A 12,307-nucleotide genomic window follows, 5' to 3' on the forward strand; every position below is an offset into this window, starting at 1 on the left:
GCAGATGGCTAGCTGGAGTTGAAGTTAGGTTAACTGCTATAAGAGATGGAAGACACACGTGGGTGGTTCGGTGCCTCATGTGCAGGATATACACATTCCCAAGTGCACAACAGCTCTTTCAGAACCCCTGGATGGAGGTAAGGAGTGTCACTATTCTACTGCAGCTTGGTCAAGAACAGTTCACTTGTCCACTCACTTGGACCCCTTGGCCCTTCCTTTCATGTTAGTTAGTCCTCTCTCATTAAGCCTAATTATTTCAGCTATGTGTTTTAGTACCTGTATTCAAGGAAGTACTTCTCTTCCTGTTGGCCGGCCCATTATAAGCAAGCTATGTAACAGGCCTGCAGACATCTTGTTTTTCTTGTTTGACAGCAAGGCACAGATCCCAGCTATTTCATAGGCAAATGACACAGACTACAGTCATTGCCTGAGGGGAGAACTTCTTCCTGAAATCCTTTTTCCCAGAAAAAAACCTTTCTATGTTGTCTTTTTCTCTGCCATGTACATCAGGTTTACATTCAGGTCAGCTGGCCATCTACCCACTTCCTGGTTACACACATCTTTGCAGATCACTGGATCAAAGCAACCAATTCTGTTCATGCAAGTAGCAGACCACAGAGTTTAATGAAAGAGTGAATGCTGTGCTACTGCCTGGCACATAGGAATACTGGCCTCACACCTTCTCACAAAAAACAAGCAAAAAAATGCAGCCACTGAGCTATCTATGAAGTATCATTACTTAATACTTGTATGGGAGGGCATGTGGCCCTGGGCAAGGATACTCATACCTATTCCATTTAGAACAAAATGTGTATTTGCTATACCTAGGCTTCTTAAAGACTGAAACACCCTGTCCTTGCATGTTAAAAGATTCAAGCCAGTTCCTGTCCTGAACTTGGTTCTCTTCTACCAGCAGGGGCACTTTTGCTCTAGGAACCGAGGCTCCTTACATATAACCAGAACAAAGCTTAGGCTTTCCTTTCCATCACCTGTAATGACCACTACAAACAGTCAAATTCTGTGATAACTCTGCATTTGAGGACCATGTGTTGGCTCCTTTAAAGGGAAAGTTTGCCTAACATGGAGATCCTCACTGCATATTCCTCAAAAAGCCAAGCCTTAAAGAACATCTTCCAAATTAGGCTATGCAAGTTATTTTCATCACAGTATGCCTACATGCCAGTTCTTGGGAGGGGAAGATACTGCAGCACAGGAAGCTGAACTCACTGACCTTTTAAGAATTGCTTTGCACCCCTTGCTTCAGCACAAGGGATATTCCAGCTATTCTGGTCTTCCCGAGCATGACTTGAATTTCCAGTCACTGTCACCTGGATTGTCCAAGGCTACTGCAGAGTAGCATCTTATTAAGAAAGTAAACGAAGTGAAGTTAAATTCAACACAAAAGCAGCAGTGCACCACTGTCTGCACCTTTCCCCTGCAACAACCTGGTCTGGACTTGCCTCAGCAGAAGTACTAGAAGAACTCAGCAGAAGTTGCAGCACGCTTCAGTACTATTTCTTAAGGATGAAGTGGGATGCCAGGGTCTCTTACTGACCTTCATTTGGAACTTTCAGCAGGAACTTTTTAAACCTTTCTTGCTCACAGTTACTGTCCAAAGGGTATATGTATGCCATGCAGAAACTGCTTTCCAAAGCAATGCTTGTTTGCAGATGGTGTGGTGTTCATAGTGCGTTCTTGCTACAGCTTCATTTTATTCTCTCCTCACAAGTCTGTCCATGGCACCACTTGGGGTAGTGGTTTCCCATTTATCTTTGAACAGTTCAAACATGCAGCTGCACATCTCTTAGTCAAACAGCCAGAGCTACATGTAAAACATTTCCCATGTTCTTCTCATTGCATAAACACAACTCAGAACTTACATCCCAGAAGAACCTTGATGCATCATCCTCAACTAAAGGGTGTGGCCACTTCTTGGACTAGAAAAATCTTGTTTCAAATTGGGAACATATGTATTAAGCTGTTCAAGGCCTCCAGTCCTCCAGAGCCATCAAGAAATTCATGCATGCTTGTGAAGTGAGTGTAAGGCTGAGTCATGGGTGAGTTCCCTACCACAAAGACAAGAGGCTCACTCATTCCACATTGTCTGCATATGCAGCAGGAAGTCTAGCTTTTCTGAGTGATCAGTGAGCAGCACAGCTCACTAACCCACTGCTAGCTACAGCCCTGCTCCCTTCTTTACAGAGTTCTTATACAGGACAACATCCAAGCCAGCAAGGAAGCCATTTTGATTCTGTGGAAAAAACACTGTTCCCCTTGGTTACTAAGTGCTAAGAGTAGGTGAATGTCAGGTATAAAAAGGCTGGCAGGTCAGCATTCATCTAGACAGCCTGATTCATGATTGGAGGACCACAGAATCCAATTTACTGTCCAACACAGTATCAGATGTGTTCTAAGAGTGCAACAGTGCAATCAAGTGAAAATTACAGGAGTATACAAAAAATTTCTTGACCTTAAGACATTACAAGTTTTACTTCTTCAGTCATTTCTTCCAGACTATTGCCTAGAACAAAGCAGCCCAACTCTGACTAAACACACTTTTTTACTAATAGAACCAGAAGGTACACATACCAATGGAAAGGCAAATTGATAAGGCAAAAAGACAGCAAGTCCAAGTCCTACCTTGCACTTCCATGGTAGGATTGGTCTTATGCTCTGGAAGGACAAGTCTTAGCTTTGAAGACTAAAATGCAGCTTGAAACATTTTATAAGTCTTTTAACTAAAAAGATGTAACAAAAGAAAGAACTATCCCACCACCCAGTGACTACCCATTTTTCTCCAACTCCTCTTTCTGTGTTTGTAAACCAGATTATATCCTGGTGACTACCATCTGAACATGGTGGCAGCAGACCCCTCCTGAAGCAACTGTCATGGCTATCCCAAGCCAACAATAGATGAGGTTGCCTTTGACAAGTCTTTGTATACAGACAGTACTCCTTAACACAGCAAAACCTGACACTCGCCTGACATCATGAAATTCTTAATATTTTTGTTAAACACACAGCAATATCCAAAAGTGAAGAGTTTATACTTTATTTTACTCATATACATGGACCAAGACGATAGTTTCCACCACTTAATCTAGCTAGCTTGTTTAGTTTGTTTATTTTAAGTAGAAAAGTTGCAGGCTGTAATTTAGCCAAAGCTGTCATGCTTCAATGTCTTCATGGCTGGAGATTAGACTAGACTTTTAATAGTCTCTTCCAGCTTCTCTTTATTGGCCCCAGAGAACTCCTGCACCTGTAAAGAGAGATTGGTTTTTAGAACTCTTGCATTTAATGCTTCTTAACATTAGTTGCATAGGATCCAGTCACATACACACCTATTCAATTCTGCTAAAAACTAAAATTTTTCCCACCCTCAAAACAGCAAATATTTTGCAGATGTTCATGTATTTATTTCCCACTTAACTCATGCAAAAGTTGAGACAAAAGACTATCAAATTTCACTTACCATTGATCCTGAATCAATATTGTATAAGACTCAAAAAGAGTCTCTCTCTTGAAGAGACTCTGAAGGTGCCCACATATCAGAGGCAGCTCAAAGTTACCTGAAGTTGCTCAGGACTCTACCAATCAAATTCTGGAAGGAATGTTCCAAATTACCTACCCCTGTGCCCAGCTTCTCCTGTAAGAACTCTTGTTGCAATTTACAGGGCAGAAAGATAGAGGCAACATTCATCTACTGTCTCAAAAAACAGCAGCTCTGTCCTCCTGTATTGCCAGGGGTGCAAGGTACAGAGCAGACTACACTACAGGCCATGAAACTGCCACACATTGACTGTAGCACTGTGATTACAATTCTTCCAATAACATCATGAAGTTGCAGAAGTTCACCCTAACAAAACTGTCAAAGGTTCATAGTGACCCCATACTGAAAGTCACTCAACCATCCAAGGTGCAATTCCATCACCTTCAACCATGAAGCTTACACCCAAGCATTGTTTTCCTTTAGAAAAGCCTACCTTCACCTTGCTTAGCAAACTAAAAGCCTAAGACAACACATTCAGCTCCGCAAGTTCAGGCAGAAAGCTACTCAAACTACCCTGCACAGGCAGCCCACGGTCAGCTGAGCTGAGCTCTGAGATTGTCAGAGCACAATCTGTAGCCCATCTCATCCATCTCTTGGCAGAGCAGACAGAAGAGTTCTGTTCAGTCCTCCAACAGTAACCTCAACCAGGTTAGAGACTTCTGTTTGGGTAGAATTCCATAGACACCTATAGTTATGTCTCTGCTTGAGCACAAGCTGCATCCAGATAATAAACACTGACCAAGTAAATAGCAGAGTGCTAGGCAGATAGACCAGCAGTCTTAACACAGACATCTCACCCCACTGTCTCTCATGAAACTGTCTGTAAGTCTGACCTGTAACTAACTCAGTTCACTACCTGTGAACAACCCAGTCTGCATCATCAGTGAACTGCCGGCTACATTTGGTACAGTACTAAGATGAACTTGCTTGCTCTCAGCAGTGTCTTAATGCTAGTGGTACCACAAAGACATAATCAAGAGAAAGCAGACTAAGTAGTCCAACACTCCCAATCTTCTTTCAAGTGTTTAGCTTGCCTGCTCCAGTACCAAAAACACAGAGCCTTACCTTCTTTCCATTCTTGTAGAACTGGAACGTTGGCATGCACTTCACATCACAGTGTGAAGCAACATCCTGGAAGAGACCAAAAAAAACATCTTCAACTGGGCATATTCTTAAAGATGTTAAATTTAGAACCCACTCTAGCTGACTTCTGTTTAGGTGACAGGGTAAAGCCATTACTGCTCAAGATAAAGTGAAAGCACTTTTGCTAGTCCACCACTAGCAAAACCAGTGCAACGGTAACATCTCCCTGAAGTAAGCCTTAAAGATCCCTTCCTCAACATTTAATTCATGCAATAGCATAAACCTTAACCTGTACTCTGTGTTTGGAAAAAAACAAACAGACCTCTGCATCAAAACAGATGTCTGGCTGTAAGACTCAAGAGCCCTATGACAACTCTTGCGCTTCCATGTGATATGTTTCAAATACATATTTGACAAGCTGAAACTGCGACATTTTATTGCACTTAATTCAAGACGTAATTTCATTTTTAATGAAAGAGGAAACAGTGCCAAGAGTAGTGGAGGGACCAGACAGATCAGTAGGTTGTGAACCAGTAGGTTTAAGGAAGATTGCATTGAAGCAGCTTAAGACCTTAGACTAATGCTCCCTCCCAAAGCAAAGGATTGGTTCCAAGTTATCTGACACATGCCATAGGACTTCAAATGTGCTGATAACCAAGGCAGCTTGTTCTGTTCAGGTATCCCCTGAAAAAAAATAATTCTTTCCAGCTAAATCCCTGTATTTCAATTTTTAGTTGAAGTAAACTCTTGTTCTGTTTCAGTATTTGCGAAGACATTTTGAATTCTTGTCTGCCACTTGTGTGGAAGTCCTTAGCTGTCCTCCCTCAGCACCACCCTGGACCTTACCTGGGCATCATCCACATCAATTTCTATGAACACCACATCACCATACTTCTCACACAAACTCTGGAAAGAAATAAAAAGAACTATGCAGTTACAGTGTTCCAGGAAAGCTTCCTGAAAATATATGTTCATATAAATTGCTGCTTAAACTGCTAGTGAAACATGCTTTGTTGTCTTAAAGCAGCTATTTTACTATCAGGGAAAAAATTCTCTGTTCTGCTGCTGATTGTACAGAAGGATAAGCATTGTTTCCTCTGTGCATCCCACTTCTTGAGGCAATGCAACTGGCAGCTCTCTATAGACCTGAAATGCATGTAAGCATCAGGACAAAAGCTAAACCACATATTAGTTTCCAACTATATCAACAATCAGTTTACTTCACTTGGTAGTCTTAAAAATAGATACTTTTGCAACGTCTCACTTTTCCAGAAAATGCTGGTAACCACATAAGGGAAAAGGAACTCCGTATTACTGTCAAGCAACACGAAAATTTATATACAATTTAATGTAGAAATAAATCCAGAAAAACTACTTACGTGGAAAAACGGCTTGATCATTTTGCAGGGTCCACACCATGTGGCAGAGAAATCAACTACTATAAGCTTCTCACCAGCAGATTTCAGTTCTTCCTCAAATTCAACCTAAAAAAAAAAAAACCAAAAAAAAAAACTTTTTGGAATTTTTTGAACACATTGATGATTTCCCCCCTCCTTTCCTAAATGATATAAGACTAATCCCAATGCTGGCTTGCTCTCAGAACTAATACACTAGTCATTATGGCAAGTCTTAAACACTTGACTGGGTTATTTGTACTATCATGTAAGTGGTTAAGTATGAATTGTTTTCATTGGTGCTAGAGGCAGTCAATGTCTTATGACTCACCAATTAGAAAACAACCACAATGTTCAGTCAAACTCATTGAATTGTGGAAGCAAGCTAGAAATTCTTCAGTTATGATGCTCAACTCTGACAGCTCTGTTATCCCCAATATATGATCCTTAGAGTTTTTTTATAATCCATATTCTTGTTTCTGTCTTGGCACTAAGACTTCCATTTTCCTCTGGGATACACATTTCCTCTACAGAATTTGAGAAGGACAGACACAAACCTTTGTACAGTCCTCCACTCTGGTGACTTTTCCAATCAATAGCTAATATTAAAATGGTATTGTGTGTTTTATTCTAAAGCATGTTTTCGAAAGCAACCTCATAGGACTGTTATTTTACCAAGTGAACCCACATTTGACATCATTATCCAAAGCAATGCTACACAAACAGACTACACAAATAAATACTCAATGCTTATTCAGAGTCTTCAAGTCTGTGTGTTGCGTTTAGTCACACAAATCGTCTGTGGACAATATTTCTTGGAACTAAACATCCTTACATACCATTACTCATTTTTGCTGGCCAAAAAGTGAATGCTTTAATAGAACTGAAAGATATTAAAAGCAATAAATACTTGGATGCTAAGAAAAGGCAAACAAATATTTCAGGCAGAAGAAGAAAGTGCTGATTACCTACTTCCTGACACTATCTTTGTCACAGAAAGTACAAACCACTTCAATAATTTTCAACTTTGTTGTCTTGTCAATCAAGCTTCAGGATAGCTGTTAGTATAAACGTCAAAAGATAGCTGCTTTAGTAGCCCCTCAACTTAATGAAGCAAAGTACTGGAGTCCTGTCAGCAACAGCTGGCTGAAAGCGGTATGGTTACTGCCAGATAGGGCAGGGGTTGGTTTTGCAGTGCAGGAGTTAACTAACTGAACCTGCTTCTGCAATCAGCCACAGTAAGTTGCGACTTGACTCTAGTAAGCTAAAGAATGCCATGCAGGTGAGGAGCCAAAAGTCAGACTGGACATGAATACATATAAAAAGCAAACAGAGATCCTGCTCTCATGAGCATTCTTATGTATGTATAATCCTGTGTGAAAGTCTTCACAGCTTCCTATAACTTCAAATAGACTCAGCATTACATCTCTCTGTTGACAGATGTTTTCCCTCCCCACGTAGCTCTCTTCAGAGGCACAGCATCCATGCTGGTTTTTCCATCCTTGCATCTTGGACAGTCACAGTCTACTCTGCTACAAGACCCGTAGTAACACTCCACACCACCTACTCTCATTCTGAAAGAGATAGAAACTATCAAGTTTTCCTATTTCCCTACATTCCCCTGCTCCTGTACTGACATAATATGGATTCCTGTGCCCATTCCCACCAACAATGCTTAATGTCCCTGTATATTACAGCAATCCACACTCGCTGTTCCCTCCCAGCACTTACTTATACTGCAAGTTCCTCAGTTGAGCCTCACTTCTTTTGGCCTTGAAACTCTACTACTGATTTTTGGAATAGCTTCCCAGACCTCTGCACAGTAGCATCACCACTCTATTGATTCCACTTCCCACAGCTGCCAGTTAGATCATCCTCTTTTAACCCCTAAGTGTCCTGTCCAGGTACATAATTACTGTATTCTGCAAAAGGAAGCCCAGCCCTGGAATGTGTTCATCATATGGCCACACACCTCAGGTTTGCTATTGCACAGAACAAAGGGAAAGTGGGACAGCATCATAATTACATCTGGTCACATATACCATTCTCCACTGGTGACCTGGTCCTGACTACAAATCAGGTGTTACCCTGCAAATCATCTCTACTATCAGCCAAAATTGCTGCAGGACAGTGAAAAGAGATGCTGGGTCCAAAGGTCTTACCTCTGCAAGTTAAAAAATATCAAACTAGTGGGAAGTTATGGAAGTTTTTCTAGTGAGCTTAATTTCCCTGGAGGAAGGAAAACAGTAGCAGGAGCAAAACAAAAAATAAGCTGCTTGTCTGTCTGACTGACTTCACTAGTTGTATTTCATGTTAACTGTAAAGTGACAAGGTTTTTTATAAAAAAACTAAATAATCTCTGTTACCAGAAGGGGAACCTCCCATCAAAAGGCTATTTTGTCATGCTCTGAGACCATACTCCAACTTTGTTAAACAGCATTTTCTCCAGGTAGCAGCCCACTGAGAGAAACCTCAGCTAGTATGCTGGTCAATATCGGTTTGTTCTTTGCAGCATTTGTTTCTGTTTGTTTGTTTTTCTTAAACATTTAACTACAACCTCCCTGAACATACACAAGATCTCATTTTACTTGTATTGTTGTTCATCAGAAAAGGGCATGCTACCTTCAACAAACACATTGGTAGCAGGCATCTGTTCCCAAGGGCCAAGTAAGAAGCTCTAATAATGAAAACTTCCAGTGTGCTTCTGAGGTTCCCAGCACCAGGCAGTGCTTCAGAAAGGAGGCTGCCGGCCACAGATGGTGCTGAAAGGAGTCTGCTGCTCTCAGCAATAGATAAGATAGTGTGGACCTATCTGGCAGATTTGATTAAAGCTTGGTTGTAAACATTATTTTCAGTAAGTATCAAGTCACCCTTGAACTTGCCCAGTCATCAGCTGACTGCCAATGGTTACTGTTTAATTTAGTGAGGTTTTTTTAAATCCAGAAGCCCGCAGACCAAAGGTTAAACTGCCTAAACTCCCTAGCACACACCACTTCTTGAATTAGCACTTGTAGCAAAAGCTGCAAATTTCCAGCATTTTCTTTAACTCAAATAACAAGAGAGGCAGCTAGAATCAAGAGGAAAGCTTTGGCAGCCCCAGCTTTTTAACTCTATACAACCCATTAGCTTTGGCTATAAAATGACATGCCATAGTCAAACCCTCTTAGAAATTACTCTAGTCACTCACCTCAAAGCCACTACAGAAGGGACAAAATACTTCTTCTGTGCTACAGCAGGTACTACAGAGGGATCAGACAAGCACCCTGAAAGTAGCCATTCTTCAGAAGCTAGTCTGTTTCTGAAAAGGTGTGCAGGGAGAAGGGCCACATCGAGCTAGCTCTCACTCATTGAAGCTCTTGCAGACAGTGCAAGAATGGGTCTTCCCCTTTGTATCAGAGAAGAATACAAACCTGCGCTACAGAAAATCGGGATTAATCCAGAAATCCTAGCTGTATTGTGCTTGAATACTCTGGGTGCCACTGACGTTAAAATGCTATTGTCAGCATGACTGTTGAGTCCACACTCTCCATGGATGAGTAACAAAAGTTTGCTTTAACTACAAGCAGACTATTAATCAAAGTTCACAGCCAGGATAGTGGAAGCCTAGCTAACTTAGAACAGGCTCTTCCTCCAGAGCCAGGTTTGTCTTGATTAAACAGTGTCTAATCTGTTCCTGTGTGTAAGGAACCTCGAATCTTACACCAAAAGTTTGCCTCTCCTGTGCCACCACAAACAGAGAAGTGGGAAGAGATGCAAAGCAGAATTGCACTCACATACCATTCCTTCTCCAGGATATGAATGGGAAGTCATTTCATTATGCTTAAGGAGCTGCCTGCATTCACCGGTTTTTGAGCTCTGGTCACAAGTGTTAGCTTGTATATTTATGTATCACAAGTCAACACTTTTTGCAGTCCAGTGGGAGAGGTCTGACATGCTTTTCATTTAAAAACTGAACTGACTGTAGAAAACCACAGCCTAGAAAACAAACTTGGATGTGTTTGAGACTTTAAAGACTGAGGTCTTGAAACATTTTGGTGTGCAAATGTGTGGGGGGAAGGGTCAGGCCTTGCTCTGGTGAGGGGCAGTGCCCCACACGAGCACGGGGGCATCCCTAGAGCCTTTATCCCAGACACACAGTGTCCATTAATCACCGGCACACTAGCGGCAAGGGGTATTTAAGGCCAAACAGGCTGCTAGCGTATGTTTTGACCTACCTCCTCTTGGAATTTTTATCAGCTGAACACCGCTGGGATCCAGCAGTTAGCTGGGTGTGCCCTACAGCAGTATAGCTATATGTGCCCTTTATGTCCTTTCTGTCTTTTTCTTCTTCTAATTCCCTCTTCTCAGAATTTTTTTCTTGAAGTCAAACAGGCTTAGAGTTTGCTAAGCTGAATGGGCTAAGTTCATGCTTTGAGAAGTGTTCTGTGTTGACTGACTTTTTGCACTAAACCTTTTGCCAAAGTTCTCTAATTTTCTGAAATTGCCAGTAAAGCCTTTTTTGTTGTTTTGACCTCTTGAGAATATCTTGTGGGTATTTCCCCCCTGTGTCTAACTCAGAGTTAGACAAGAACAACTGCAAGCCCTTCTAAAGACCTTGTTGAATGACTTTTTGGAGCCTTACAGGATGCCCACACAGCATCACTTGTAGACGCCTCAAAATGAGATTAAAGTGATACTTGCACCAAATTTCAAGTTCAAAAGATGAGACTAGCCCAACAGGATTTTTCCTGAAATTAAGATCTTGCTAAGTTTGCATGGAGAGTATTTTTCCAGACTTGCGTTCCTAAGTTACAGCTAACAAATACTCTATTGTTGTCTATCAACCACATCAGCTGCTGTGCACAAGACCACATACTATTTCCTCACCAGCAGGGTATTCTCCATGTGTTGGTCTAGGCTTTATGACTATTCTGTATCTCAGAGCCACAGATGCGTTTGTATTCACAGAATCACCCGAACAGCGATGTGCTGCATTAGGGTTGTGAATATGTCAGACAGCAACATAAAAAAATGAAATACTTCTTAATGCCAGCAACTCCTGCTAAGTACAGGGAATGGGCTCTAGCAATTCCTTCCAAGTCAAGAATGGATGAACTTTTCCATGATGTCCTGCCCAAAAATGCAACAGAACTTAGGCCAAACTCTAAGAAAGCCACCTGGTCCCCTACACACTAGCAGTACATGAAGCAAATCTGGACTACTAAATTAGGGTACTGTATCAAAATCAGTTAGGTTGGAAAAGGCCTCCGAGATCATTGTCTCCAACCTGTGACCCAACACCACGCTGTCAACCACACCATGGCACTCAGTGCCACGTCCAGTTCTTCTTAAAACATCTGCGGGGACGGTGACTCAACTGCCTCGCTGCGAAGCCTAATCACCCTCTATTTTAAGGAATTCCTCCTAATGTCCAACCTAAATCTCCCCTGACGCAATTTAAGACTGTGTCTTCTCCTCCTGTCGCTGTAGTACCCTGTTATCCGCTTGAGAAACCACACTTTTTCCTTAAGACTGTAAGTCCGATGAGCAGCAACTTGTAATAACGTGAAATTGCATCACCCCCTGCTCATTACGACTCCCCGAAGCCTCAGGTCGCGCTGTTATTTGTCCCTCCCTCTGGTCCGACCGAGCCCTCCGCGCGGCTTCCCCCGTTCCCGCCGCATGGGTGAAACAGGCTCCGCCTGCCCGGGCAGCACACGGGCTCTCACCCGCCATCTCCCGCAGGCCAAGGCCTCTCGGGAGCCCAGGGAAGCCCGAGCAGGATTCCCCGCCTGCCAAGCTGCCCCCGGCAGCGCTCCCTCCCCGCTCGCCCGCCCGCCGGGAAGTGATGCTCGTCCCACCGTCCGCCCCTCTCACGGCCAAAGGACATGGCCGCCTCGCCCATCGGACTCACCAAGCTACCCACGATCTTCACCATGGCGGCGGCGGCTGGGAAAGGAGGATCGGTGGCGTAAAGTCAAGAAACCAAGGGATTCGGTACTGAGTTCGGCTCGGCTTCCCCTCCTACTGCCCGCCGTCCCAGCGCTGCTCCCGCGCCGCCCCGGCCGCCCTTTTATGGCCAGCACCTCGCCGCGCCGCGCATGCGCAAAGGTACGACCCGCCTCCTGCCACTCCCCGCGCGCCCCCGCCCACAGCGCCGCCGGGGCCCGGGGTCGCTGGGGTCCTGCTGAGGGGAGCCGGCGAAGCCCCGCCCCGCGCAGCCCCGGCCGGGCCCCGAGAGGGCGTGCCAGCCGGCTGCCGGGGGGAAGCGGCAGCCGCAGCGGAAGAAAGGAAAGCCCAG

General features: G+C 43.4%; 1 protein-coding gene across 1 annotated transcript; it reads right to left on the reverse strand.

Annotated features, from left to right (window-relative positions):
* Positions 1-3,036: 3,036 nt before the first annotated feature.
* LOC102111956 (thioredoxin) lies at positions 3,037-12,079 on the reverse strand. The gene is made up of 5 exons (XM_005530759.2): positions 11,921-12,079; positions 6,013-6,117; positions 5,480-5,539; positions 4,616-4,681; positions 3,037-3,259 (listed from the first exon to the last, which is right to left on the reverse strand). Exons 1-5 carry the CDS (start codon positions 11,942-11,944, stop codon positions 3,197-3,199), a joined length of 318 nt encoding a protein of 105 aa, XP_005530816.1. The 5' UTR covers positions 11,945-12,079; the 3' UTR covers positions 3,037-3,196.
* Between the last annotated feature and the right edge of the window lie 228 nt (positions 12,080-12,307).

The sequence above is a fragment of the Pseudopodoces humilis genome, chromosome 4, assembly GCF_049639895.1.
Source record: "Pseudopodoces humilis isolate 2021_Gansu_Grassland_sample_001 chromosome 4, ASM4963989v1, whole genome shotgun sequence".
NCBI classification, from domain to species: Eukaryota; Metazoa; Chordata; class Aves; order Passeriformes; family Paridae; genus Pseudopodoces; species Pseudopodoces humilis.

Bases quoted from the DNA above. Each gene is read 5' to 3' on its own strand.
- LOC102111956 (XM_005530759.2), bottom strand. From the start codon at position 11,944: ATGGTGAAGATCGTGGGTAGCTTG. The intron at 4,682-5,479 runs GTAAGGTCCAGG...GGTCTCTTCCAG, and splicing joins TTGATGTGGATGATGCCCAG to GATGTTGCTTCACACTGTGA. The intron at 3,260-4,615 runs GTAAGGCTCTGT...CTCTCTTTACAG, and splicing joins TCTACAAGAATGGAAAGAAG to GTGCAGGAGTTCTCTGGGGC.